This window comes from Pomacea canaliculata, linkage group LG9, assembly GCF_003073045.1.
Source record: "Pomacea canaliculata isolate SZHN2017 linkage group LG9, ASM307304v1, whole genome shotgun sequence".
Taxonomy (NCBI): Eukaryota; Metazoa; Mollusca; class Gastropoda; order Architaenioglossa; family Ampullariidae; genus Pomacea; species Pomacea canaliculata.
This window is the reverse complement of record NC_037598.1, coordinates 16,399,340-16,425,495: the sequence shown is the minus strand read 5'-3', so window position 1 is coordinate 16,425,495 and position 26,156 is coordinate 16,399,340. Positions and strand designations below refer to the sequence as shown.

Sequence of the window (26,156 nt, the reverse complement as noted above, 5' to 3'; positions counted from 1 at the left end):
ACTTCACAAAAGTAGATAACAGACTATCGTCGGCCACCACAGACAGAATAGTAGATGACAGCCGCCATCTTGAACAGATACACAAGAGAGTTTAAAAGTCACAGTCACGGATTCCACTCCTCTCCCTCGTGGTGTCGTGTGGTGGTTGGGGAGTTCGTGGTCAGTAAAAGTTTGTTTTCAACGAGTAAAGAATTATTTCTCAGGAGACCTTGTTATAAACCCTTTAGTAACCCTGTTACACTCTCAACACGCCAAGTACTGCTTACCCACATAGGCTCACCTTATTTCTAACATATAAATGGATCACCTCCCGAGAAAAAAAAAACAACATCCAGACAAACTTGTGGTCATCTTCATTTAAAGAAAAGAGCGGCGATAAAGGTACAACTTTTTGTGAAACATGCAAATGAGATACCCTAGCCCTCGTGGTGTACAGATACAGCGAACCTCTGTATCTGACGACGATGCCTCTCGTTACACCCGATGCAGGAAGCACTGGAGCCTGTCGGCTCACAAAGTGTAATTTCCCCCTGTCATCAAGGCTGTCTGTCGGGATGCAAACACCATTTCACAACCGACATCAGTCAGTGTGAATGCCGAGGAACTACTTGCTGCTGAAGGCAAGCAAGTAACACAAGATATTTCATGAGTCACCGCAGTCTTGCCTCACACAAGATATCAATATGGATGGCATGCTAATTCCTCCTGCAGCATGTGCCCCGCTCCGGTCGTCCGCCAGCTCGTTGTCCGACATGTGAACCGAGCCTGACACTGGACAGGCGGCCAGCATTATCACTCCTTCACACTGCATGTTCCCTATTCAGGGGCAGTCGCTGTACTATCACTCTACAGGGTGTTCACTGCATGTTCCTATTCAGGGGCAGTCGCTGTACTATCACTACTTCAGGGTGTTCACTGCATGTTCCCTATTCAGGGGTAGTCGCTGTACCATCACTCTTTCAATGTCTTGTCTGCAAAGTGAGTTCCTCGCGGAGACAAGCCTGATGCTTGGTTGTTGGTGCAAGTCCTGAGTGTAACTAATTTGACCCCAGGGGTCAGAAAAGACATCACAAAGCTTAAGAAAGACGGGTGGTTTGTAAAAATCTTATACCCGCTCCCTTACCCACTAGTGAATCTTGAAAACTTTGCGATAAAAACATGTTTCTTCCTTTAACACCAGTCCTTTATTCAGACCACTACTAACGTCTTTCTCTCTCTATATATTTATATTAATATTTAAAAGATGTCATAAATATTGTTGATGATGTTTTATGTATAATTCTCTAAAGGGTTTGCTCAATGAAGAAGTCCAAGTCTAGTCCTTTATCTCCGCTTCTATCTCTTGATTAGTCTGTTCTGCCAATATCCCTTTGCTGATCGCTTTTCCGTTACTCTTCATTACCGTTTGTAACATCAGTGCCCTTTCTGTCTTTTACACTCATCCTCATCGTTGGCCATCCTTCTGCTTCTGAACTTCGCATTAACCGTGTTTCTGTACCGAGCGCTTAGTGCTGCTCCGGTGTCAGCGGGATTGTGCGCTCTATAAATTGTAATTTTTACACAACAACAACAACAACAACAACAACAACAACAACAACAACCCAGATTTCTAAATCCCACTTTACAGCTACATGTATTGACACGCCAGCAAGCTGTAAAAATGCATGTTTGTAATATCCTATTACACCAGGGGAGGGGAACTTCCGGCCCGCCAAGGCAACGGAGTAATAAGCTATTTTATATCGCAACATAAATGTGTATTGAGGGAATAACAATAATGTAAATTTTGAGGGACAAGCAAGGAACATCCATTACGGGATGGACAGGACACACAGGAGCACATGATGGGACAGACACAGATGGACAGACAGATGCTTCTGGTCGGCTGGCCGCGGCCTGTAGGGACGATCTGGAGCATGTATCCATGGAATTATGCACGTGACCTTCACTTCCGGTTTGCTGTCGGCTGTTGATGCGCACAGCGTTCTTTGACCATGTAGGCTCTCACAATGATATTAATTTTAAAAAAAACAACAACAATGTTAACATTGCTAATTACAGGTCAGGCCCACAAGTATCCAACATTATCTTTTCACGGATTTCCAAAGATCACATGAAAAAGTTTGGCTGGTAAAATTTCATTCAGGTTCATGATTTTATTTGTGTATGTGCATGTCTGATGGTGTAGCACGTGTGTAGACATTTTGTAAATGCCATGAACTCCTTCATCAGGAGGAAGCATGTGTGCTAAATAGTCATTATTATTATTGTGCTTTGACTGCATAAACAAAACAAATTAGTGCATCAGGGGAAAAAAGGTGTTTGACTACATGCTCTGTTGACGTGTCCGTGCTACCATAAAGACGAGCGTGTGTTTCCATTATCCCATTCAATGAGAGTATAATCATATACAATTATACATCATATTCCATAGCAACGGAATATAATTCTGTTGTGAACAGGCCAGTTCAGCTTGGGGTAAAAGGTCGGTGTGAGTGTGGGTGGGCGGGGTGGCATGGCGTTTCCAGTGAAGAAGATAACTGTGGGTTTGCCACGACTCTCTCATCAGCCCCTCCCTCGTCCTCGTCCACACCCCTTCTCTCAGCATCTCAAGCATTCGTTCGCTTTCTCCTCTCGTTTCTCTGTTTCTCTCTCTCTCTGTAGTTCGCTCTCAAAAGACACTCCACTTATGACATTAAAGTTATTTCTGCCTAAAAGATTACGTGGCGCTATTTTCTGATAGTGTTATTTCCCATGAAGCCAGGTGAAGCATCCTAGAACGCAATAATAGTCATAAATAAACATGCTGTGCATCAACATATACGGCAATATATGACCTTCGCATAATTGAAACGGCTATTCCTGACAAATTCTGGTTCAGACATGCGATGTATATAGAGGTATACAACCCCCCCTCTCTCTCCTCATCCTCCCCACCCCCACACGCACACTCACCAACTGGCTTTTGGAGGTGTTACGGTGATAACGGATATTGAACAAACACATCCTTTCTCATTTTTGACAGATATGTCCGTTAGAATATTTCAAAACAAAAACTACAGGATATCTCGCATCTCGTGTTAGACAAAAACTAAAGACTATCTCGCATCGCATCTTAACTACAGGACGGTTACAACTGTTGTTTGTTTCATTTAGAACTGGTCAGTCGGTGATTTCCGACATGGTCAAGGCAGCCAAACATCTCTGATGCCAAACAGGTGAATAGAAACACGTGGAAGGACGGCAGTAGATGGCTAAAGCACTGGTGAGGTGGTGAGGTAGTGAGGTGGACAGTGAGGTGGTGAGGTGGACAGTGAGGTGGTGAGGTAGTGAGGTGGACAGTGAGGTGGACAGTCGCCGTGTGTACCAGCGACTTGAAGTGAGTGGTTCAGTGAAACTGCGTGTAATGGTGGGCGGCCTCCTATCGTGACCCGGAGAAGCCGATCTGATGTAAAATACATGAAGATTTTGTATTTTCGATATATATATATACTGGCTTGCATCATACACAAGGAGTATATGACCAATTATTAATGTTTGAGAATATTTTGCTAATCTTTTATGTTGATTTTAAAAAAAAATCCTAGCAGAGCAGTTTGTTTACATGTCCGCCATGTTGAATCCGCAAAAGCAAATAGCACCGTCTGCACATCACAATGAACAAAGTACTCCAAGAGAATAAATTTATAGTACACTCCACAGGAGTACAATGCTGTTCAAAAAAGACCAATGAGAACAAAGTTTTTAGCGCAGGTAGCAAGCGGAACACCCTGTGCACCCCACAAAGCACAGCTCACCTTCACACCTGCTTCACCAAGCCTCTTCACAGGCTGGGGCAGTGGGAGGGGGAGTACTCGGGACTCACATCCCACAGGCCTGCTTTCTCCAAAACAACACGTGACACTAATTCAAAGTGTGTCAAGTGCCTCCCATGAATCCTTATCTCCAGCGCCGGCTCGCTCGCTTGTAAAGCAATTGTTTTATTCTGTGGCTCACACTCCAGTCGCCTCCGTTAACATCTTCAGCCGCTTGTAACGAGCCGGCAACTGGCTGAATAATCAGACAGGAGCTTTTTGTTATCTTGGGCTAACAATACTGACAACACAGTGGTTCGCAGGGTCTCGCTGCTGACGGCGGGCCAGAAACAAGCGAGAGCACTGATTTCAAATGGTGCTAGAATAGCAGCCATCTATCCACCAGTCGAGACCAGTGTCCCGCTGCCTCCCACTCTCCTCCCGATGGCTGCCAAGGAGAAGGTCGACTTTCAAATAATGTAGGAACAGGAGACGCGAACCAGCCACACCTCCGACATCTGATGGACCAACTCAGGTCCCACAGGCAAAGACCAACTGAATGACGACCATCTAAGAAACACAACCAAAGACCAACAAACGGACTAGGTAGTAGCCAGTAACACAGATGACAACTACTGATGGGTAATTTAAGTAGCCCTGACTCAGACTAGCAACAAAGTGATTGTCTATATTGGTGACAGCGGCCAAGGCAACAACAGACTGACAAAGCAGTTACAGACAGACCAACAGATGTGTGAATTATTGTAATAACAAAGACCAACTGGGGTTGGTAAAATTATGTCACAATCACTACAAAAACCAAAGATAACAGGTTTGGAAGAACTGGCACCGACATGTCACTCTGATCCTGAGCCCTGTGAGTCTTTGAGGTCACTCTCCATCAGACCGGAACCATACGTGGACCATGGTCCAGGAAATGCCGAGCCACAGAGTTTTATTCCTTCCTGTTGTTATTAGGACCAGCTCAGTCAGGTTTCACATGAGGACTGATTGTCAGGTGATGAGAAACAACAGGGCGACACAGCAAATGGCGGGTGGATCGGGAAAGTGCAGGTGGCTGCTGGAGTTAACAGACCGTTGCGCCGGATGGAGAATAATAGCTGCAAGCTGGTAACACGATACCTCTCGACAGCTTACCCCGGGTAGTCTCAAGTATTAGCTTGGTGACATTTCACGGTATTCTCAGGGCTCTTTCATTTTTAGTCCCACAGACGAACAAGTTACGCACAGATCATTTTTTAAATATGTTAGTGTGATAAAACAATCACAGCCATGTAAACATGGTGTTTAAATGAGTATACACACATATACTCACGCTAGGACACAATGTTTCAAATGAGCAAAAAAAATATTCTTGGTGTAATGTTTGAGCAAAACAATGCTATTCAAGAAAAGCCAGGGCCTAATGAAAAGAAGAGAGCAACACCCAGTCAGAAGGTGATGCTGGTCAGCTGTAAACACTCCACTTTGCATCACAACAACCAGGTATAACGGGTACAAGATGAGGATGGCACAGTTTTAGAGGAAGGGAGTTAGCTAGGGGACGGCCAGTTGTGACCCAAAATGAGGGACGAGCAGCCAGCTGCGATGGCGAGATATGAGGAGACGGAGGATCAGCCAGGGGGCGGTAAGTGGAGATGAGGCGACGTCCAGAGTGTCCAGTAACACATCGTTGTCACCCACCTACATCACTACACGGCATCATGGCGAGTGTCGAGACCCTGTAGGCACGAGCAGAACTCACCACCAGCAACATAACGACTCTGTATGGCCGTACGCTCTGCACTAACGTGTCCAGTCTAAACCTGTTAGCACAAGACTGGGCTGTCATCACTAAGGACACTCTGTACGATTCTCCCTGATGTATGTAGCACACCATTCCCTGAGTACAATCATTTATTATGTTAGCATCTGACACTCGGCAGTATAACACGTTACACACTCGTAACACGCCTGTTCCCTACACACAAACATGCCAATCCTGTAAACAAGTGTAACACGCTATTCCACTACACACATATAACACACGCCCACTACACAGGTATGACACTCCACGCGTATAACGCGTCACTCCACTACACGCGTATAACACACCACTCCACTACACAGGTATAACATGCCATTCTACTATACACGTGCAACACGTCACTCCACTACACACGCACAACACGCCAGTGTTTCCAGAAGCGCACGGCAGAGGTTAGTGTACACTGTGCAGCATAAAGCCCTGTTAGAGATTAGTTGCAACACTAGTCAGCTACTTGCAAGGCCGCCGCACACGGTCATACCTTGTGTTCCATCGTGTCTCACGCACAGGTACCCTGGGAACAAAAGTTGGCGAAGACAGTACAGCAAAATGTACAGTTTATACAAACACGGGAGGGAAGGGTCAGGACTGCCTCATACAAAGTATGGTTTATACGGAACATGCGGGGTGGCGTGGGGTGGGATGACCAGGGACAAGAAATACTATAGCACGGTACACAACAGGATGTTGTCTCCTTCAGTCAGCTACAACGTCCCGCTAACCCTCAACATCAGTGTAGAGTGTAGTCTCAGTGTAGAGCGTTCTGGCAACACTGGCCTCTACAGCACGTGAATGCATTGTCGAGTTAACACTTGGGTTTGGTGTGTATGTGAGCCTTCGACAAAGCGATTATTTTCTCTCTACTACAACTAAATCAATACATTTAAATTTTAAAACGAAAACTATTTGTAGAAAAGCCACTCTAGGGGATAATCTAACCGTTCCAAGGCTGGGGACACGCCAAGGACCGCGAAGGCCGGCATTCTCAACCCTCAAATCCGAGTGACGGCCAGGAACGAGTTCTCACTGACTCAGCGTGATAGCACGAGATCGTACGAGACTCGATGCACGGTGTTAAATAACACCAAATAACACAGGCACATCTTCTCAAAAGTCTGAACCCATCAAGCCATTGCTATTTACATAGGGCAGGGGAGCTTGTGGTACCCCCCATCCTTACACACACCCCACTTCAGCTACAAGCTTCACACACTTAATTTTATCGTTTTAACGTCGTTAAACTTGATTCCGTCAGTGGCCTGACGTCGTTACAACTGATTACGACATGGACACCGTAAGATGTCTGCAGACACATTCACCAAGACTTGTTATTTCACATTGCATTTGACAAACGGCTAAGACTGCACGTGACATGCAACTGCCAAACTGACGTCACTTGGGACAAGTTGCCGGCTCGTCTGACTCCAACCCACCCCAATCCTCACAATCCACCCGTATCAACCCATCCCAAGTGCGAAGAATGTACCCCCTAGCGGCTCGGAAGCCTTGTGTGTGGAAGCGACAAGCAGGTAAGCAGGCGCGCGTGTGACGAGCAGGTCCACCCGGGGGGACTGGTCTGCCGGTGCCTGCTTCTCGACACACGTCTGTACCCGGCTAGCAACCTGCCGACACCGATCTCACAGACCTGGCTGGTGGTCTGACCCGCCATGCCGACTGATCGCTGCATGTCTGCTGCAATGTCTGCAAGGTTTCGAGACTCGCATGTTGGGAGTTTGTGAGGCCGGGTGTTGGTGAGGTCTGTGGTGAGGTCTGGGGGATTTGTTATTGGTTTTGGTTTAGGTTCTTTCTTCATATACAGCTGATGACCTGCGGCTGTGCATACTGACTGTGCACACACTGTTTAACGGCTTATTGTTGACAGAAGTGCAATTGAGTAGAAAGCTACCTATACACTGATTAGGACTGCTCATCATGAACCTCTGTGCCAGCAAATGTTGCATGACTTACAAGTGACACTAGAGTATTTTCTGCTGTCATCAAAACTGTGGATTCCACTGAGTGAGGAGCCTAGTAAGAAGAAAGCAAGAGTTCTAATCCCCAGCAGCGAGGTGGGAGGTCTTTGGTTCCACCATCAACTCAACTCACTTCACATCCTGCACTAGCAAACTTAAATCATAAGTCAGCGTAAAGCTACTTGTGTTTGAATGTGTGTCAATAACGAGACTTATGTTTATGATACATAATCCAATAATGACTCAAAACTATCGTCATTGGGAGTATGTTACTTAAATGTCAATTGCACAGAAAAAATACTAGTAATCATTCCATTATATCTTGTGCTATTCGTTTTTATGTCCCACCAAATAAGCTGAAAGTCATGAAAGGCATGTCTCATTGTCTGTTTACATGTCATACATATAAAGAATCCCGGCCGTCACTCATGTTTGACATAACATAAGCTATGTGGAGAATTCAGAATGTTCTGTCTGTGAGTGAGCTGAATCAGCGATGCCTGTATGGCATTGTAAGCTGTGGTTGGGACTGTCAGAAACGAGTGTCTAGACAACATGCGCTGTTTGAGGTCTGGGTATCAGAAACTTGTGTCTCTGTGATATATGTAAGTTGTTTAAGGTCTCAAGAACGTGTAGCTTAGGCTGCATCTCCATAACTAAGACCAAAAAAGTGCATTTGCATATATTATCTGTATATTACCTATGTATGTATCTAAATTCTGTGTCAGGGGTAGTAAAATGGGGGGTTGGAGGATGAGGACAAAATTTAAATAGGTTCACCAGTCTCGTTCTTAACACAAATGGAGAATTTACTGCACAGATTCACTAAACTCATTCTTACCAAGCGGGTCAGTCTTACAAAGAGTGAAAGAAAGAGACAAAGAGTAGCAGGCTTTTGGTGCCAACCTGTAAGAGCCTCTCTTGTTGCTTCTGGCGGTGACACACAGCCAGGTAATCCTGCGCACGAAGCAGTTGTCGCTGCAGAACAACCTTTTTCTGCAGCTGCTGATGTCGCTCCTGCTGCAGCTCGGTGCGGACTTGATCCCACAGGTCTGCCACACGCTCCAGGCGCTGAAACACACACAGATCACTGAGTGCATGGCCAAGGTGGGACAGTGCAAAAAGGTTGGCTTGTTACATCTAACAGAACAGTGTCACGAGGATGAAAGCTTACATCCCAGTGAGGACATTGTGGCCTGGGTGGCAGGTGTTCCATTTTACAGCCACCAGGACCATTTGGCTAGGGAATTTTGTTACACCTTGATGCTGGGAAAGTTTGCTATGTTGCTTTTGCTGTGCTATGAATGCCACAAGAAACTGGGACAAATGTGAATTTTTCGTCATTACTCCTGAGTCAGGAAATGGCGAGTGTGGTCATTACATCCTACAGCAGCTAGAATATGGTGACTGCTGAGTATGTGTTTATGCATACTGGGACTAAGGTTGGCTGCAAGATGATTGAACTATGTTCATGTCTCAGAAATGGCAACCACTAAATGAAGCTAAGTTCAATATTTTCTGGTGCAAGAGGGTAGAATCAGTTGATTTTAAAGCCATCCATAGTGTTTAAAGATGTACATTTTATATATGTGAAGAAGCCAGTTACTTGGTTGTCTACAAAGTCTGTTTACATTTGTCAACATTAAGCAGATCTGCATGTCTAAATAATGTTCTCCATCTACACACAAACATTCATACACACTTTTTCTCTCACAGCTTTTGCTACTGCAATGAGCTGGTTATAAAGTAGATCAATGATGAATTACTTGTTAGTATATATTTTGGATACATTTCTTTTTAGTATATATTCCGTATACATATTTGAGATTTCTAAATAAATAAATGTTGTCACATACATCTACAATCCAACCCCATCAAAATCTCAAAAAAGCAGTTATGAAACGAGGGTGAGTAGTTGCCCTGGCGCAAGGCGGAGAACTCAAGGATAAGTGAATGTTATAGAGTGGTGCTCAGACACCACAGATGTTGCTTTACACCTGCACCCGTAGTTATCAAGTGGTGGCAAAGGTCCCTGGGGTCATGAAACATGAAGTAGTGTTCACAGGATTTTGATCCTGCTTTATAACTTCAGAAACAAGATGGTTTTTCCGTTATGTCCTGGGGAAACGACTTACTCTCACTTTATAACTATAGCCCCAGGGCTAGAAATACCTTAATACACCACCATGAAGTAGATACAGCCACACCATCATGATGTATCATATATATCATCCTATACATACACCACCATGTAGATACCATACATACACCACAATAATATAGATACCATACACAGGGCTAGAGATACCATACACACCACCATACATTCACCACCATAATGTAGATACTATATATATATTATCATACCTACATCACCATGATGGAGATACCATTCACAGGGCTAGAGATACTATTCATTCCCCACCATACCTGGATACACTAGGGTTGGAGACACAATAGAGAGTTTGAGGTACCATACATGTACTACCTGGGCTGGGGATTCAATAAATACACTGTTCCAATGTCCACAAATGTTAGTTGCATGCTGAACACTAAACGCTTGCCTTTGAAGTTTCATAAAATTAAAAACAACTGCAATGGAGACAGTCAAGCTATTTGGATTACTGGAGAACGGTTCAGGTTAAATATGTAGATTTAAACCTGCAGAATGTGTTGTATTGTCCATGTTGTTTATTTAGGTATGCTGACAATCACCTTATTGTTTATTTATGCTGATGTCTACCTCATTGCTTATTTATGTATGCTGATGTCTGCTCATGGGTTACTATTCCTTGTTACCAGGACTTGCATTACTGCCACCAAGTTCTTACAGTACTTCTCAGCCGACAAACTTGTTCACAGCCAACCTTTCAGCTGTGTCTTACTTAACTTTCAGCCCATCTTCACTTGTTTCCTCGCTGACTTGCTCACAACTGACCTGATTGCCCGACTCAATCACTGCTGTTGCTCATGCACATCGCAGTCGGAGCATTCTCCGCAGCATGCTCTTATTTCTAACATCAACTAAGACTTCCTTGTCTTCAACTGCTACCCTTCAAAACAACAGGGGTTCTGTAAGCAAGTATCTTATTTCTGTACCTAGACAAGCACCTGACTGGCAGGCAGCTGCTGCATGTAGGCCACTGACGTCATAAACACCAGTAGGACTCAATTCACTGCAGCATTTACAATGGCCAACAGCCCTGACAACAGTTTATTATCATCAATGGAAGAGGATTGTGACCCAGTGACCTGCCAGGACTGCCACCATCTGTCAGCAACTGCATGCTGCACAAACAAGTGAGGACAAGACTGTGATGCTGTACACCAACGCACTGAACACATTCTCTTGCATCATCATTTGACACTTAGCACTGACATTCTCTTGCATCATCACTGAGCACATTGCAAACTGTTATAGCAGCCTACTACCTACACTGACAACATTGATACCTACACTGACAGTTACACTCACAGGCAGCATTACCACCAACATCCCAGTCTACTACCGACAAGTGTACATTAAAATCGCACAGAGAGGTGGAGAGGTTTGCACAAGAATGTGTCTAGTGTGGCGAGTACATGTCACAACTGACCCTGTCTGCCAGAAGCACAAACAGTTCTGCCGCCAAGTGCTGATATAAATCCTCCTGCCTCCTCTAGATAATCAATGCACTCAATACTGTAAGGGGAGGAGTAGTAAATAGCGGGGAGGCCTGCTGACGTAACGGGTGGTCCAGTAAACGAGACCTGAGGGGCAAAAATTATGAAAACCAGTTTGGGTAGAATGTGAGTATTACTTGGAGATGACTTTTGCAAAGCGTGTGCATGTGTGAGGGCGGGGTCACGTGCGTGCAGTGACGTGGCACGGCACCTGTCCCGGCCACTCCCGGAGCGCCGTGGTGTCTGGTGCAAGCACGTCACAGCGTACAGCAGCGATGATGCAAAAGCTCGGCCTGGGTACTCAGCCACCCGAGCCAGTGCACTAGTCCTCACAAGCTTACGGCATCAACAAACCCGCCCCGTGTGTGTGGCTTACCGTGCGTGAGAGTGTGTGTGGCCTCCCCGCCCTTGCAAAACCCGTCCACAGGTATCCGAAGTGGCCAGTGGCCAGCCGCAGGCGCGCACCATGCACCACGCGCACCACCTCGTGTCGCCAGAGCTGTCTGCCGCTGTGCAAGGCGGGTCCCTCCACGCACGCAGCCACCCGCCCCTCCCCTTCACCGCTCGGCTGCTGACTTGCTGCTTGGTACCCGACCAACTCGCCGCAGGACCAGCTTTTTTTTTTTTTTGGTGGGGGGGAGGGAGGACCAAGGGGAAGTAAGTGGTGGGGGAGTTGGTGGTGGGTGGGAAGAGAGGGAGGAGGTCCGAGTCTGTGGCGCCACGTCTGTTGCAGGCAACCCTGCCAGCAAGGCGTGGAGCCCTGGCGCCTACCTCAGAGAGCAATCGCACGCACGCACGCGCACATGCACACGCACACACGGTGATGGGGGGTGAGGGGGCGGGGCGGGGCGGCCTCCCCGCGCTACAGGTCAATTCCTTGCTGCGTGTTTTCATACCATAGCCTGCATCGATCCGGCCAAGACGCTGTACAAAGCGCTGACCTACAATTATCCAAGTCCTGGCAAGCGTATTGATCGGACCAGCCAGCCAGCCAGCCAGCCAGTACAAGCTGGTGTGTAGTCACAGTCAGGACGCGCGCCCTCCATGTCACGTCGCGACACGGGGGGGACGGCCAGCGACGCGACAAGCGTTCACCGCGTTTCTTACACACACACACCCGCCGCCACGAGAGGGTGAAGGCGTGACGCAGCACTGCTGGCTAATCAACGCGTGCGGCTGCGGCTGCGGCTGCTGCTGCTGCAGCAGTCACCTATCTACACGTCACCGACAGATCGATGTTTATAGACTATAAATACCGCACTCCCACCCCCACACACATCCGACCCCCGCCGTCACCCCCGCGAGCATGCCGACCGGCTGGCAGGCTGGCTGGCTGGCTGGCTGACCTGCTAAGCGGGGGCAGAGTGTGGCCGCTGACGTGGACATCAAAGAGTTGAGCCCGGCCTCCTGCACGCCGCGTGTCAGGTGCAAGACGCGCGCCGACCTGCTGGGTGTGACGGCCCGCCGACCGCTCGTCAAGGCAGGTACAACACCTGGAGGGTGCGACCACAGCCTGTGTCAACCTTTGATGTCAGGGGGGAGGGAGTTTTGTGGACAGAGAGTGGGGGGAGTAGATCCTGTTTCATACCGACGATCGCGTCACCATGAAGCAGACGAATCATAAAGAACATCAGCAGACTGACATCTCACAACACCATCGCGCAGTTCTGTCAGCTGTTGGCTCGATATGAATACCTGTGACTAAACGTAATGGTGAGCACGAGAGTACTCTGTTACAAACGTGTTACCGATGCTATGGTAACGGCATTACCTACAACAGGTGTCTGTGTGCCACCACACTACAGACTGCACTCTGCTGCATCGGCTGTTTGTATTTTCGCCTGACATCAGCAGTGTTGACACCTCAGTCACACAACCTTCGCTGCTGACAGTCGTTCACACATTCGTGCTCTCCTCTTATTCCTCTCATCCACGTCACACACAGTGATGAGAAGGGGAAGACAGGAGAAGAGTGGGTGGAGGCGGGTGTGTGTGGTTGGTCGATCATTAGCTACATGGTGGGTCGGCGTGCGGCACGTGCTGCCTGCAGTTGCAAATCACCGTGACTACCATGGCGGTTAGTTTACACTTCTAATCAATAGCGCACTGAAGTGACCAAGTACGACAACTCACTGACCGTATTTATGTGCTGGGACCCCCCCCCTACTCCCCGTCATGTAGACCATTAAATGCGCCACATAGTGAGTAGGGACGTGCTGTCTACAACCAACAGGGTACACTGGGTACGCTAACAGCTATCTGCGAGCAGGGTACACTGGGTACACTATCTACACGTACACTGTGTACACTAACAGCTATCTACAGGGTACACTGAGTACACTAGCACCTATCTACAGGGTACACTATGTACACCGACAGCTATCGCACACTCAAGATATCAAAGCCACGTGTGCAGTATCCATGGCAGCATGTTGCTGTCCTGATGATGGCTGGCAGACAAGACAAAGCTCAACAAGTGGTTTGTTGGCGGGGTTCGCTGTTAGTTGTGTCGACACTAGACGTCCCTCCTCCTGCGAGTGTCGGTACTCCAAGATCCGCATGGTCAGCAATTAGAGACAGTATGTCCCACAAATCATGACCACACAATATTTTTGCCAGAAAAACTGAGCGTGAAGCTACAAAGTCGGAAGGCCAGCGGTCCAATCCCACTATACTGCACCCCACAGAAAAACATCGCCGCCAGCCGCCTTGCTTACGTGCTGCTCTTCCGGATTCCTAAACGAGGCTTTGTAGGCATTTGTGTTCACGAGGAGCCAAATCGCACAAGCATTGCTATTTTTTTAAAGTATTATTCTTATTCTACAACTAACCTTACTGCACTGCATTGCAATGTGAGAAGAACACGTTTTCGTTTATATGTTTTACATGTGTACAGACTAAATACTCTACAACTTACCACTTTTTTTACATGTTCAAAGTTTTAAAAATGTTTTTCTGTTACAACTATCATACGCGGGAATGAACTGTTGAATTCATGTATGACTGTCGCTGATGGCAATAACGATAATATCTGTTTATACCTGTTTAGTTCTACAGAGTTCTAGCAAGAATTTATAGAGGAACAGCTACTCCTACATTTTCATGCAACACTTTGCAGTAACTTTTGTAAGATCCACGATAGTGTCATTGTAAACATAAATAAAATGTTGTCCTAGCTGTTAAAGTAGCTACATAAAGATTTCATGTCTAAGTCATAAAAAATAAGTTTTCTAGCGGAACATCTTAAATAAAATATACATAAGTATATAAATTATTCAAGTCAGTGACAGTACTAAAGACCTGCGTGTTAAAAGTGTATGGAGAAAATCAAAATCACCCCAACCTCCGATAAATCTGTTGTTTCGGCCATTCAGTTACAAAAGCACGATTGCTAAATGAGCAGACGACACGTATAGCTCCACTAGCATCATCTAACTGCCACAGATTATCACCAACAGAACTTGCACACCAAGCAACATTCCACTACAGGTCTGGTGATGTTTTCAGTTCTTAATTAACCGTAAATGTGGGAGCGTGGTCGCACTCCAGTATATATATATTACAGTATATATATATGTTGTCAGTGTCAAGCCCAGTATCACGGACCTGTTGATATATAGGTCAATACTAAATATGATATATATATATGTCAGAGGCAATTTGTTTAGATCGCCACTGTAGCGGCCCACTAGGCCTCCTTCTGACTTCAAGATGGTGAAGAAGATGAATAGGGTGTCACCACCAAAGTGCGGCCCGATGTGAAGCCGGTTACTGTGGTGGTGCCGAGCGAGGGCTTGACTACTACACCAATGAACAATAATTATACTGTCCCGTGCACAATCGGTTGTTGTAGGTTTTTGTGTCGGCTGAAAAAGCAGAGAAACGCACAGTCAAGGTCTGTCCGGCTGAAAATGAACTGTGTGGTCAGAGGTCAGAGGTGAGGGGAGAAATAAGGTCACGTCCAGCACACCGGACGACAGTCCAGACACTGTAGGTGGCTGTGCCACACAGACGAGGACTGCTGGAGGGAGAGAGCATGGTGCCGGGGCGAACGATGCCTGCCGATCCAAAATGGCGACACTTCCTAATCGATATATTTACTTCACAGGTCTCGCCAACTGACCGTTATTTCGGCTACCCTGTGGTGGGAGGCACACCGCTAGGCTGCACAGCCTGACACACACACCTTCTGAGTGTAGACAGCCAGTGCAGGGCGGACCTCTGAGTGTAGACAGCTAGTGGTCATAGAGGGTGGACCTCTAAATGTCTAATTGTAGACAGCTAGTGACCATACAGATTGGACCTCTAATTGTCTAACTGTAGATAGCTTGTGGCCATACAGGGAGTATAGACTACTCTGAGTGTAGACAGTGACCACACAGGGAGGACCTCTGACTGTAGACAGCCATATTTTGTGTAGGGGTGCCTGTCAGTTCCTTTATAGTTTACGCGCTTTACAAGTTCTATTATTATTACAACATAATAATAACATAAAAGAAACATGCGGCAACACGGGTGAGAAAAGGAAAAACGACAACTTGCTTTATTAAAGCTTGTGTAAGATACACGGTGAACACACTGGGGGCTCGTACATGTAAGTAAACTATGGATGCCACTAAGGTGTCCCAGACACGGGGACAGACTGGAGGATAGCTGCCTCTTACAAGGTAGCAAAACATGGCGTAGGTGTGTCTGGGTGTCGGTTGTGTAGTCACTGTAGTGATTGAAACACTCGTTGGTCGCCACTAGCAGTCAAAGGTCTTGGGTTTGTATCTCGTCTCGGGACACTGTGACACCTGTTTGCAGGGACGGCCAACCAACCATTACTACCCCCAGTCTGCCAAACAGAACAGCTTGAGGGGGAGGGTAAAAAGCAGTCCACAAGACGGGGAAGGGTGGTACACTAAAGAATGTACTCTGACCCTGAACACAGGCGGAAGTGAAGGAGAGGATCGCCGCATAAACGACAGACAGCAGCAATCACTCTCATCTTTCTATATTCCTTCATTACATTAGTTAACATCAAGACACTCTCCCGAGATGCAGGTCTGAGCGGAGAGTTTGTCAGTAGAACTGTGAGCGAACTGTCATCAGACTGTGCTGCCAACAAGCAGCATACGTACGAACACTAGAGCAGTGAACACAGAGACAAACACACTACACTAGTGACATGCACAACAAGTGAGGTGAAGGAGTCAGCCTGCAATGCATGTGCCGCTGATCAATGTGCCAGTGTGTTCACGCCCTCCTCCTAGTCGCACCTCGCACTGATGTCAACTCACGGCACACTCCGCCATGCTTTGCTGCCTGCCACTACATTCAAGTGTGTACATGTGTCCGGGCCTGTACCCCTCTCTCTCGTCTTACTAGGAGCCAGGGTACATTATCCCCCTCTCTCTCGCGTCTTACTGGGGGCCCAGGGTACATTATCCCCCCTCTCTCGTCTTACTAAGGGCCCAGGGTACATTATCCCTCTCTCTCGTCTTACTAGGAGCCCAGGGTACATTATTCCCTCTCACTCGTCTTAGTAGGGGGCCAGGGTATATTCTCTCGTCTTACAGCTCAAGGTACATTATCCTCTCTTGCTCGTCTTGCTAGGGGCCCAGGGTACATTATCCCCTCTCTCTCGTCTTACTAGGCCTAACTAGGGGCCCAGGGTACATTATCCCCTCTCTCGCTCGTCTTACTAGACTCCAGGGTTCGTCATACCATCTCGCTGCGCCTCACCAAACACTAATGGCCGCTATTACTGTCAGTATGATCTACCCTACTGTAGTCGTTCCTTGTTCTTTCCCACAATTGTAAGTGCTGTTGATTCTATTTAAAAATTTGTTTTGCATACATATAATCTTAACCATCCTCACCATGGGACACATAATCTCCTCGCTATGACACCCATACCGAGGTCACGTGGGGCTCGAAACAGTATTTGTGTGCAGGTGACGATGGTGGACGATCCCAAGAAGGGTGAACTGCACAACACAGCAGACGACGAGTACAGAACAGACGACAACAAGGAAGGTAAGTTACCGAACTTACCCAGCAGAAACCTCGTATTCCACGGGCAGCTCTTGTGTTTTAGGTTGTAAGATCCCTCCTGTCTGGATTATTTCCACGTGTGCTAGACTGTCAGGTTGTAAGATCCCTTCTCTGGATTACTTCCACTTGAAGGCTTACGAAGATACAGTCCAGGAGATGAGTAGTTCCAGAAGACTCCGATCCTGGGGATCAAACCATCAGGTCTGGAGGCAATGCTGGGCTGTTGGTCCACCAAACATGTCAAGGAATCCACAAAACATTTAGAAGGAAATGACAGGAACGAGGGCACAGAGCGTGACGGAGCTGTCTGCTCGCGCTGCCTGTTGATGATGTAGTAACGTCCGTCACAGTCTGTCATCTCACCTGTCATGCCCCACACATGCTCCTCTATATCGTCTTCCATTTAACTTTCCCACGTGGACCGAAGGCCGCATTACGGGTAGAAGGCTAAAATCATCACTTGGTGACCTGATAACGAGGGCTTTAGTGTATGGATGACAGCAACAAACCTCCTCCTCCTCTTCCTTTTTCCAGGTGACAGGCCATCACTTCTATAGTGTCTCTCAAAGATGCAGTCATGACAATAACACTGACCACCATCAACTTAGCCGGTCGAGTTAAAGCCAACTTGTAAACAAACAAACCTTACAAATGATTGAATAAAGCGGCCACACGGACACCAACTTGAAAACAAAAGTTGTCGCTGACCAGGACTTGGCGATGGTAGTAAAAGCTGCAGCAGAAGAGATCAGCAGGCTAAGTGGATGGCAAGTTGGCGGTTATAGTAAAAACACGAGTGATCCGGCGTGGGCGCCATATTGGGACGAGTCTGCGAACACGAGCCCCAGGTCTCAGGCAAGCTGCGGAAACGCCAGGGGAAAAACCTACTGTGAAGACAACACGCTTCGATCAGCGAGGGCTCCTTCGATCTGCAGCAGCAGGCCTGTGCGTGACTAGGGAGACAGTCAGGCGGGGTGGGCAGGGTGGGCAGGGGGTGGGTGAGAAGGGTTGGTAGCTCCGGCAGTCCGCAGCAAAGCACTGTGATGGAGGAGGGCGGGGCTCTGCCTCACACACGCGCATCAACCAGTCGATGAGCGGCACCGTGCACGGGGCCGTGACGAGCGCCCTCAATGAGCGGGCGGACGGCGGCAGCCATCAAAGACGCTGACGACGACGACTGTAACGGCAGTGAAAGGCTGTATACTGAGCTAGGAATGGTTTGTGTACGACAGGGCCTAGCTGCATACAGCAAGCATCGCGAGTGTGGGAGGGTCTAGCTCGGCAGGAGGAAGGGAAGGAGAGAGAGAGAGTTTTTCCGATGGCAGCCGAGGGCCGGCAGCAGCGCCTGACAAGTCAGACTGTCCTCCGAGTGGCTTCTCACAGCAGCAGTCATCTGCCGCGCACTGACCTTGCCGACACGCCTACTTTCCTGCTGCTTACTTTTGGTCAACAGCAGAGGAAGACAGGAGTGGGGCAGCAAGGTCCAGTAACTGCTTTCTACGCTCTTCTATGTCTCGCAAGAATGATGATGACCTCAGATATTCGAAGCTTCCTGCCAAAAACTCTCAATGAAATAAAAGCCAAATAATCTGTGCCAGAATTAATAATTCATAAAAATCTGTATCTTCCTTTTTCTGGCCTCGACTTGTTTTTAAAAACCTGGACACAAGCTGACACCTTAACAGCGATCACACCTTTGTAACATCAGAAGCGCCCTCGTCTCGCTGTGTAATAATCGTCATAGTAACAGCTCAATAATTCCATTAATAACCTTTCAAAATACCAGCTCTTAAAATTTTTCCAATTAATCACTTAATATTTTTGCAATAATTTATCACAACAATCTCGTACAACTAGTCAAAAAAAGGTCCTGATATTTGTCACGATAATCTCTTACAACCAGTCAGGCGTGTCGGTTGGTTGTCCTGGAAGCAGGCCTGACGAGAGGGAGGAACAGGGGGGGTCTGGTGTACCATCTGAGAAGGGATTTTTTCCTCCTTTTTCTTAAGGAAAAGCTGACGGAACATTCCTCACTCTGGGGTTTTTTTCCTATGGTATACTACAAGTCTGATCCCTTACCTCAGTTTTCCTCATTACTAACCACTCATGTGTAACCAACTCTATTCTCTAGTAGTGACGTAGGTCCTAGTGCACTTGTCCTAATGTTTGCAGTCTATATTAACTTACTGAATGAAATGTAGATATTGACAATCGAATTGTAAACATTATTATATACTGGACAAATAATTTACGATTACAATGAGAAGGGCCAGGAGAGGTCGTCTGCCCCGGGGCCTGGCAGGAAGTACAGCGAGCTGCACGAGTGTGAAGCAGTTCTACTGAGTACACCCACACATCTCCTCCCAGGAATGCCAGTGACTTGTTTTCACAAGCAGTCTTTGGGATTTTTCCCAGTTGTTGATTATTGCTTCATCATGCATCAGTAGTGGTCACATGACCCACAGTCCCAACCATCTTCACACAGCGTGTTTCTATAGTTGTGGGGCTCAGACAGTGATTGTCGGTTAGTCTCCACCCTCCACATACACACACGCACAGACATGTCTTTAATTTTATGTATTAATACCTATGTAAGAAATATTTGAGTGTCTGCAGCTTTGTATTGGATTTTTGTAGAGGAATAAGAATGATTGTGACTTTAGTTTAACTCGTTAGTGATTATCGGTGCAAACGTCGAAGGTTCGGTTTTTTTTAATAAATGGATGCCATTTTTTTCTTTGTTTACTTTTATCTTGTGGAAAGATCCTATATCTATATATACACCATTCCAGCGGTGACTTGGAATGAGACAACTTTCTTAAATTTCTTTCGTGGTCATCGGTATTTAAACAACAGTATATTCAATTATAACCTTACTCACCCCACATACAAACATTTTAAACAGTTTTAAAAAAGGTGCAACATAAAACAGCTGTCATGGATCAGCTGGTTACAATTAACCATAACTAATAATGTTGATAATTGGTAATCAGTTATATCTATACTGAAGCATGCTTACAGCCTATGTAGGTATGAAAATATAAAAAAATAAAATATTCTTAAAAGCGTATAAACCCCTACCTTCCCTCTCTCCACACACACCCTAGATGCAGTCACACCTACTCAACAATGACTACAATTCTGGGTTAGTTAATGACACGTTAAAGTTAGATACACACACTGAAAACTCGCATTGGAAGTGATATTTCTCACGTGTATATCTGCTACAAATTAAGCAAGGGTGAGGTTGGTGGCCTGTGAAGGAGCTCGGGTGGATTACTGCTTGTAACACACACACACAGTGAGGTTTCCATCTCCTTTCCTCCCCCTAAAGTGAAGGAGGACACGAGGCAGGGAAATAGAATACGAGGGCAGCTGCTGCAAGTGCAGCAAAACATACAAGCATCGATCAGACAGGCACTGGCGCGTCACGCCTGCGTTTGCAAGCTCCGCATGGCTGCGCCCTCAACCTCTAAAGACTTATTCCTGATGTCCAAAGACTGGTGGTTGTCACATCCTTTGCTGGTTTTGCTGTATGTGTGCCACGTTCAGTGCCTTTACCCTTTGCCCCTACCTCCGCTGCTTGCACCTCTCCTCTCACACACGTACACGCTGCGAATGTAGGTATAAGCGAGACATGCCACAAGTTGTGTTCACTGAACCGTGACACCTTGGTAAGTGCGGGTTTATACGGCTGGCGCGCGTTTCTACCTCCCGCCACCACCGCACCACACCTCCCACCCCATCTTTGTGGTTTCCCCGCCGCGGGTTCAACCGGTACCGTGACACGGTTTGCGAGCGACCCCTCCCCGATATTGGCTACAGCCACACGACACCCGTATGACGCTACCCGCCTCAACTCGCACCGCTTCCTGACTGAGGCAAGACTGAACACGACGCACCAAGCACAAAAATGGGGGGAGAGGGGAAGACACCAAGCAGACGGCTGTAGTTTCATAAGGCAAACAAGAAAGAAAGAAAGAAAAAAAACTAAACTGAGGTTTATAGGCGTCCGGGCAAAGCTCAAGCGACGACGCCTCCGGTCAACTGGTGGTGGGCGCGGCCAGGCTTGACACGAGGTCACCACAAGCTGCGGACAGTGTCATGGCCAGCAAAAACCGTCTCGAGACTGTTATACAGCACCTAACCTTTATTTGTTTATGTGTACGGTCACCACAGTAACCCTGGATCACCTAGCCACCCACCTAACAGCCTTCAACAAACCGTTTTTTATTTTAAAGAAATGGAACTTGACTGCTTGAGACAACTATGGCTCGCTTGAGCTTCTCACACATAAACATGTAAGATAATTTGAAAGTCTCCATGTACACACGCGGCGTTCACACATACACGGCGTTCACACACACATACATACACACGATAAGGGTCGAGAGACGATCGGTGACCTACAACCAGTAGACACGACCTTCAGGCCCTACATCGATGGAGGACAGGAGATAACCCCAACACCTCGGGTCTGGCCTCTACTGACCACCATCACGTCACCAAACTACCCAAAAGCGTCAAGACTGTCAACGGTGCACGACAAGACATCAAACGTTGTCCTACCTCTCAACGGCCCGTGTCGATGACGTCAGCAGCGTGCTGAGACTGGGAGGCGTTGGTGCCGGCCACACGTCTGTGGGGAGGCTGGCGCAGCGCTGGCTGGGAGGCGAGAGGCCGGCGACTAGCGGGCACACCTGATAGCCTGTCGTCAGGCCAGCTACGCTCCCCCACCCTCTCTCTCTCACACACACCCTCCCGCACGGACGGAGGGGGAGCGGGTGGGGAGGGGCCAGGTAAGGCCCGTGTGCTCAGCGGGCGAGGGCGAGAGCTGCTGGGGGCTCACCACGGCGTCTCTCCTCCCCTCTCCCCCCCAACCAACACCCCCCATGGTGCCTCCTCCAGTATCCCATCTGCTGGCTGGGTCCGGCCACACAGACACCGCGGTCAGCGATAAGCAACTGTGCCGCCACATTCTTGTGCACCTTGTAACTCCTCCATGTCCGGCCACACAACCAACCTTCACCGCCGCCGCTGCCACCACGACCACCACCGCCGCCGCACACACCGACCGTCGACATCTCAGGCGGTGACGAAACTGGAGTCAACTAGCAAGCGCCCCCTGGCGTGGTATCTAGGCAATCAGCTACACTCCGTACAGGTCACGCGCTAAACAAAGACCGACGGTGAGGGGCCGGCCCGCAGGTGACACGCTCGGGAACGGCAGGAATTCCCTACTCAACAACAGAAGAAGAAGAAAAAAAAAGAGGCAGGTACACACGCTCTTGTTCGCAGACACCCGCAATCCCGCGTGCCTGCCCGATGCACCACTCTAAATGTCAGAGCTGGCGTGCACACACCACTGGCATGTCAGAAGTGTCGCACACACATTAAACAAACACGCGACACGAGGAAGGAAGTACTTCCTAGTTGACTGTCGTGAAGACGACCTCCTTTTCCAAAACGTGTCGTGGCACAAGGGTACCACGGCGGCAAAGGGCAGGGTAGGGTCGGGGTGGGGGAGTTGACCCTCGGTGTCAATGAAGGTCCAGGTAGACGTAGGGGAGGGTGGTGGTGGTGGTAGAGGAACGTGACGTGATTGGCTGCAGCGGCGCAGAATGTCGTCACGTGCAACTCTCGGCGGACCCCGGGGGTTAGTTACCACGCACTCTGCGCGCGGTCACAGGCCGGATAGTGGACAGCCTCACCGCTGACCTCACTGACGTCATGACCCTTGACCCACGGGGGAGGGTGGGAGTCACAATCAGTAGGACGGTGTCCCCGTCAGTTTACACCGGTGCTGACCGTTGTTTGCAGCAGTATCCGGACAAGGGTCTGGTGTATATAAGTATACGTAAGTACACTCCATTCCCCAGTTCCCTGTAAACCTTGAACATTGCGAACTCGCGCTAGGGGCTGCACACAGGTTACCGGGGTCCACATGGGACATGGGATGTGACCTCACCACGTCACCCACAGCTCCATGGCTGGAGGTCAGGTCCTAGCATGAAGTCACGCACGGCTGAGACTTGTGACACCACCCCTTACCTCCTTGCACACGCCCTCTTGCGACAGACAGGCCACAAGGTGTGCTCCGTGACAGGTCTTGCGACAGAACTTCAAGGTGTGGTGTGTTCCGTGACATCACACGTCACGACTGGCCTTGTCAGTCGGTCGCACTCCAACTGACGGGCGATGTGGAGTGATGTGACAGGTGTCCTTAGTGCCATTCGAGTGACACTGTGGCCGTGTCCTGGTCCGAGCGCGGCAGGCCAGCGATGTGACCAGTGTCCTATAGTCATCACAAGCACGACAGCAGGTCGAGGAAACAGTCGTAACCTCGTTTCTCACTCGCGTTATCGGTTCGAGTCCTTACCTGGCAAGCACGAGGCAAAACTATAATCCGTCTTCCAGATCTTTTCCGTCTTCGGAATCCCACTGTGACAACACACGGTGCACACAGTAGATACGCCAGCACACACACCCTATACTTCAAGCTATTTATAGCACAACACGCTGCTAATGAACGTGTCGTCAGTACCGTTAGTATATACGAGGATACTTTTAGCACAGCCCGCTGCTAATGAACCTGTCGTCAGTACCGTTAGTACAAGGATATTTTTAGCACAGCACGCTGCTAACTTTAATGTGTCAGTACCGTTAGTACAAGGCTATTTTTAGCACACCACGCTACTGATGTAAGTCGTGAGCGTTGTTCAGTGTATGTCTGTGTAAGCTTTTCTTTCCAGAACTAAGGCTACAACTTGACAATGGAACACTCTGGCGACGCCCCCTCCCCACCAACACACTCACTCTCGTATATCACGTGGCACAAAGTCCGCCAACAGATGGCATAGCGAGGCGCCGGGTCGGCAGGCACGACAGGGAGGAGACAGGTGAGGAGTCAGGAGTGACAGTCGTCATGCTGCTACCTGAGCGTGTCGCGACTCGTAGGGCGGCAGATTCGGTTTCTCCGGCAGATCGGATTCTTTCTTTTGTTCGTAGGATCTGCTGACTGGCACAAAGTGCAACGGAGAACAGGGAGAGGCGTGCTCCTTATTATGGGATGTACAACTGTGTGCGACCCAACTGCGATGTTAGGGTTACAGCAAACAGGGAGTACAGGGATCGCGCTAGCTCGCGGGAGGATCCGTACAGACAAGTACACGTGATGTCACAAAGCTCCACCCACCTTCCAATGTTCTTTCTTCTGATGTTTATTGTGTCTCGACATGGGCGAGTGAAATTCCTTCTCGGAAAATCGCAACTCAGGGACCATAATGAACGTGCAGCGGGTCCGCGTGCTCTAGGTATTTACTTAGGAAACTCAGCACTGGAGTGTCATGAAGGGGTCAGTCCGCCATGCCAGCAGCAGGCCTGTGAGACCTGGCTCCCTTGCTGCATACATGTATATCCTCTTGATACCTTCATTCACCTGAGAGGTACGCTCTTTCCCTGGACGGGGGAGTGTGAGACGCCAGGTGAGAAGGGCCGCGGGTCTCCTGCGTTGCCCCTACCTGCCTGCTGAGTCATGTCGTCAAATGAAGGGTGTGGTCTGGGGTGTAAACACCGCGCTCACCTGTAGTGTCACACCTTGTACACTGTGGCGCTAACGGTATGCAGTGACACACTAACACTAACCCTAACCCTATCATCAGGCTGGCTACGAACGAAGTCTCGCAGGTTCCGTGATGTGCAGGTAGAGACACGAACTGGCTACCATAGAATCTAAAAGGTGTGGAGTGTGGATAGAGAAACAGGCCGATATATTAATATCTACCCGGAAGCAGGTGCCAATGGCAGACTAGTCAGATTTTATTCAGGCTCCATGTTTTAGTCACGATGGGTTAGTCCAGGAAATGACCGACTAATGGAGGGACTGCTTACGTTGGCGTCAAGACACCACCTGAAGCGTGTACTACCTGGCATCGTCAGCCAAGGAGACTAAACTTGATCACGTGACTGAAGTCACAACTATCAACATTGGCTAAACATGATAAAAACGAGTAACGCGATCTGTCTCTAACACCTACTCTCTAACGTGGTTCTGTTGTATTACTAACTCGAGTCACATTTTCTGAAATCATGTGGGTGACTCGGGTGAAACGATTCAACACACCCGTGTATGCCATTGCTATCTAGCTGCATTTCCGGGTATGACGACTGATTAACGGACCGCTCTAACGTCTTTTGACCGGACACTGACGTGACGCCTGGACAAAACCGTCTTAGGAGCCACGTCCTGGCGGGATGAAGAAGGGGACGGGCAAGCCGCGCAGCACAAGCTGCAGATGGTGTCGGCGGTTGATAATCGGTGTCTCTACACATTCTCACGACAGCTGCCATCTTGGTTCAAGGGTGTAGAGGTCCGAGGATAGATGACCGATGAAGGTCATGGACTGAGCTGCGGCGTGTGGCGGCATGTTGCATGCGGGGCTGCACCACAGGCAGCTTGCTGCACGGCCGCCAGCGTCATAAGCAGCACGACATTAATAATGGCTAAGGGCATGACTTCGTGCTTCATGAAACGAAATCGGCGCTGGTGGAAGTGTAACGAGACCAAGATGAAGACGCGTCGGCCGCAAGCCCCTCAATGGGGGCCCTGATTGATTTCCTATAGAGCTGACGGCCGCCTGCATGCAGCGCCTGGTCCCTGACTTACAACCCTTATTCCTGTCCCAGGACCTTAGCTGGGCACGGCAAACTGTGTCACTGCAGTCTGCTCTCTTGTCCTCGCAAACTGTGTCCACTGCTTTGTGTAGTAAATATGGCAAACTGTGTCGCTGCTGTACACACTATATCACTACTGTACACACTCATCATATCACTATTGTACACACTATCGTATCACTATTG

The 26,156-nt window shown here is 48.3% G+C and overlaps 1 protein-coding gene across 5 annotated transcripts in view; it reads right to left on the bottom strand.

Moving 5' to 3' along the window:
• Positions 1–26,156, bottom strand: part of LOC112571853 — a 50,695-nt gene that overhangs the window by 19,530 nt on the left and 5,009 nt on the right. For 2 of the 5 annotated variants that reach the window (XM_025251191.1, XM_025251193.1), the window contains exon 3: positions 8,502–8,666. In XM_025251191.1, the coding sequence (XP_025106976.1) occupies positions 8,502–8,666 (165 nt within the window). Of the gene's footprint in view, positions 1–6,103; positions 6,137–8,501; positions 8,667–17,297; positions 18,150–21,866; positions 22,534–23,348; positions 23,531–26,156 lie in introns of those variants that run through there. The other 3 variants (XM_025251196.1, XM_025251194.1, XM_025251195.1) reach the window with 3 other exon arrangements.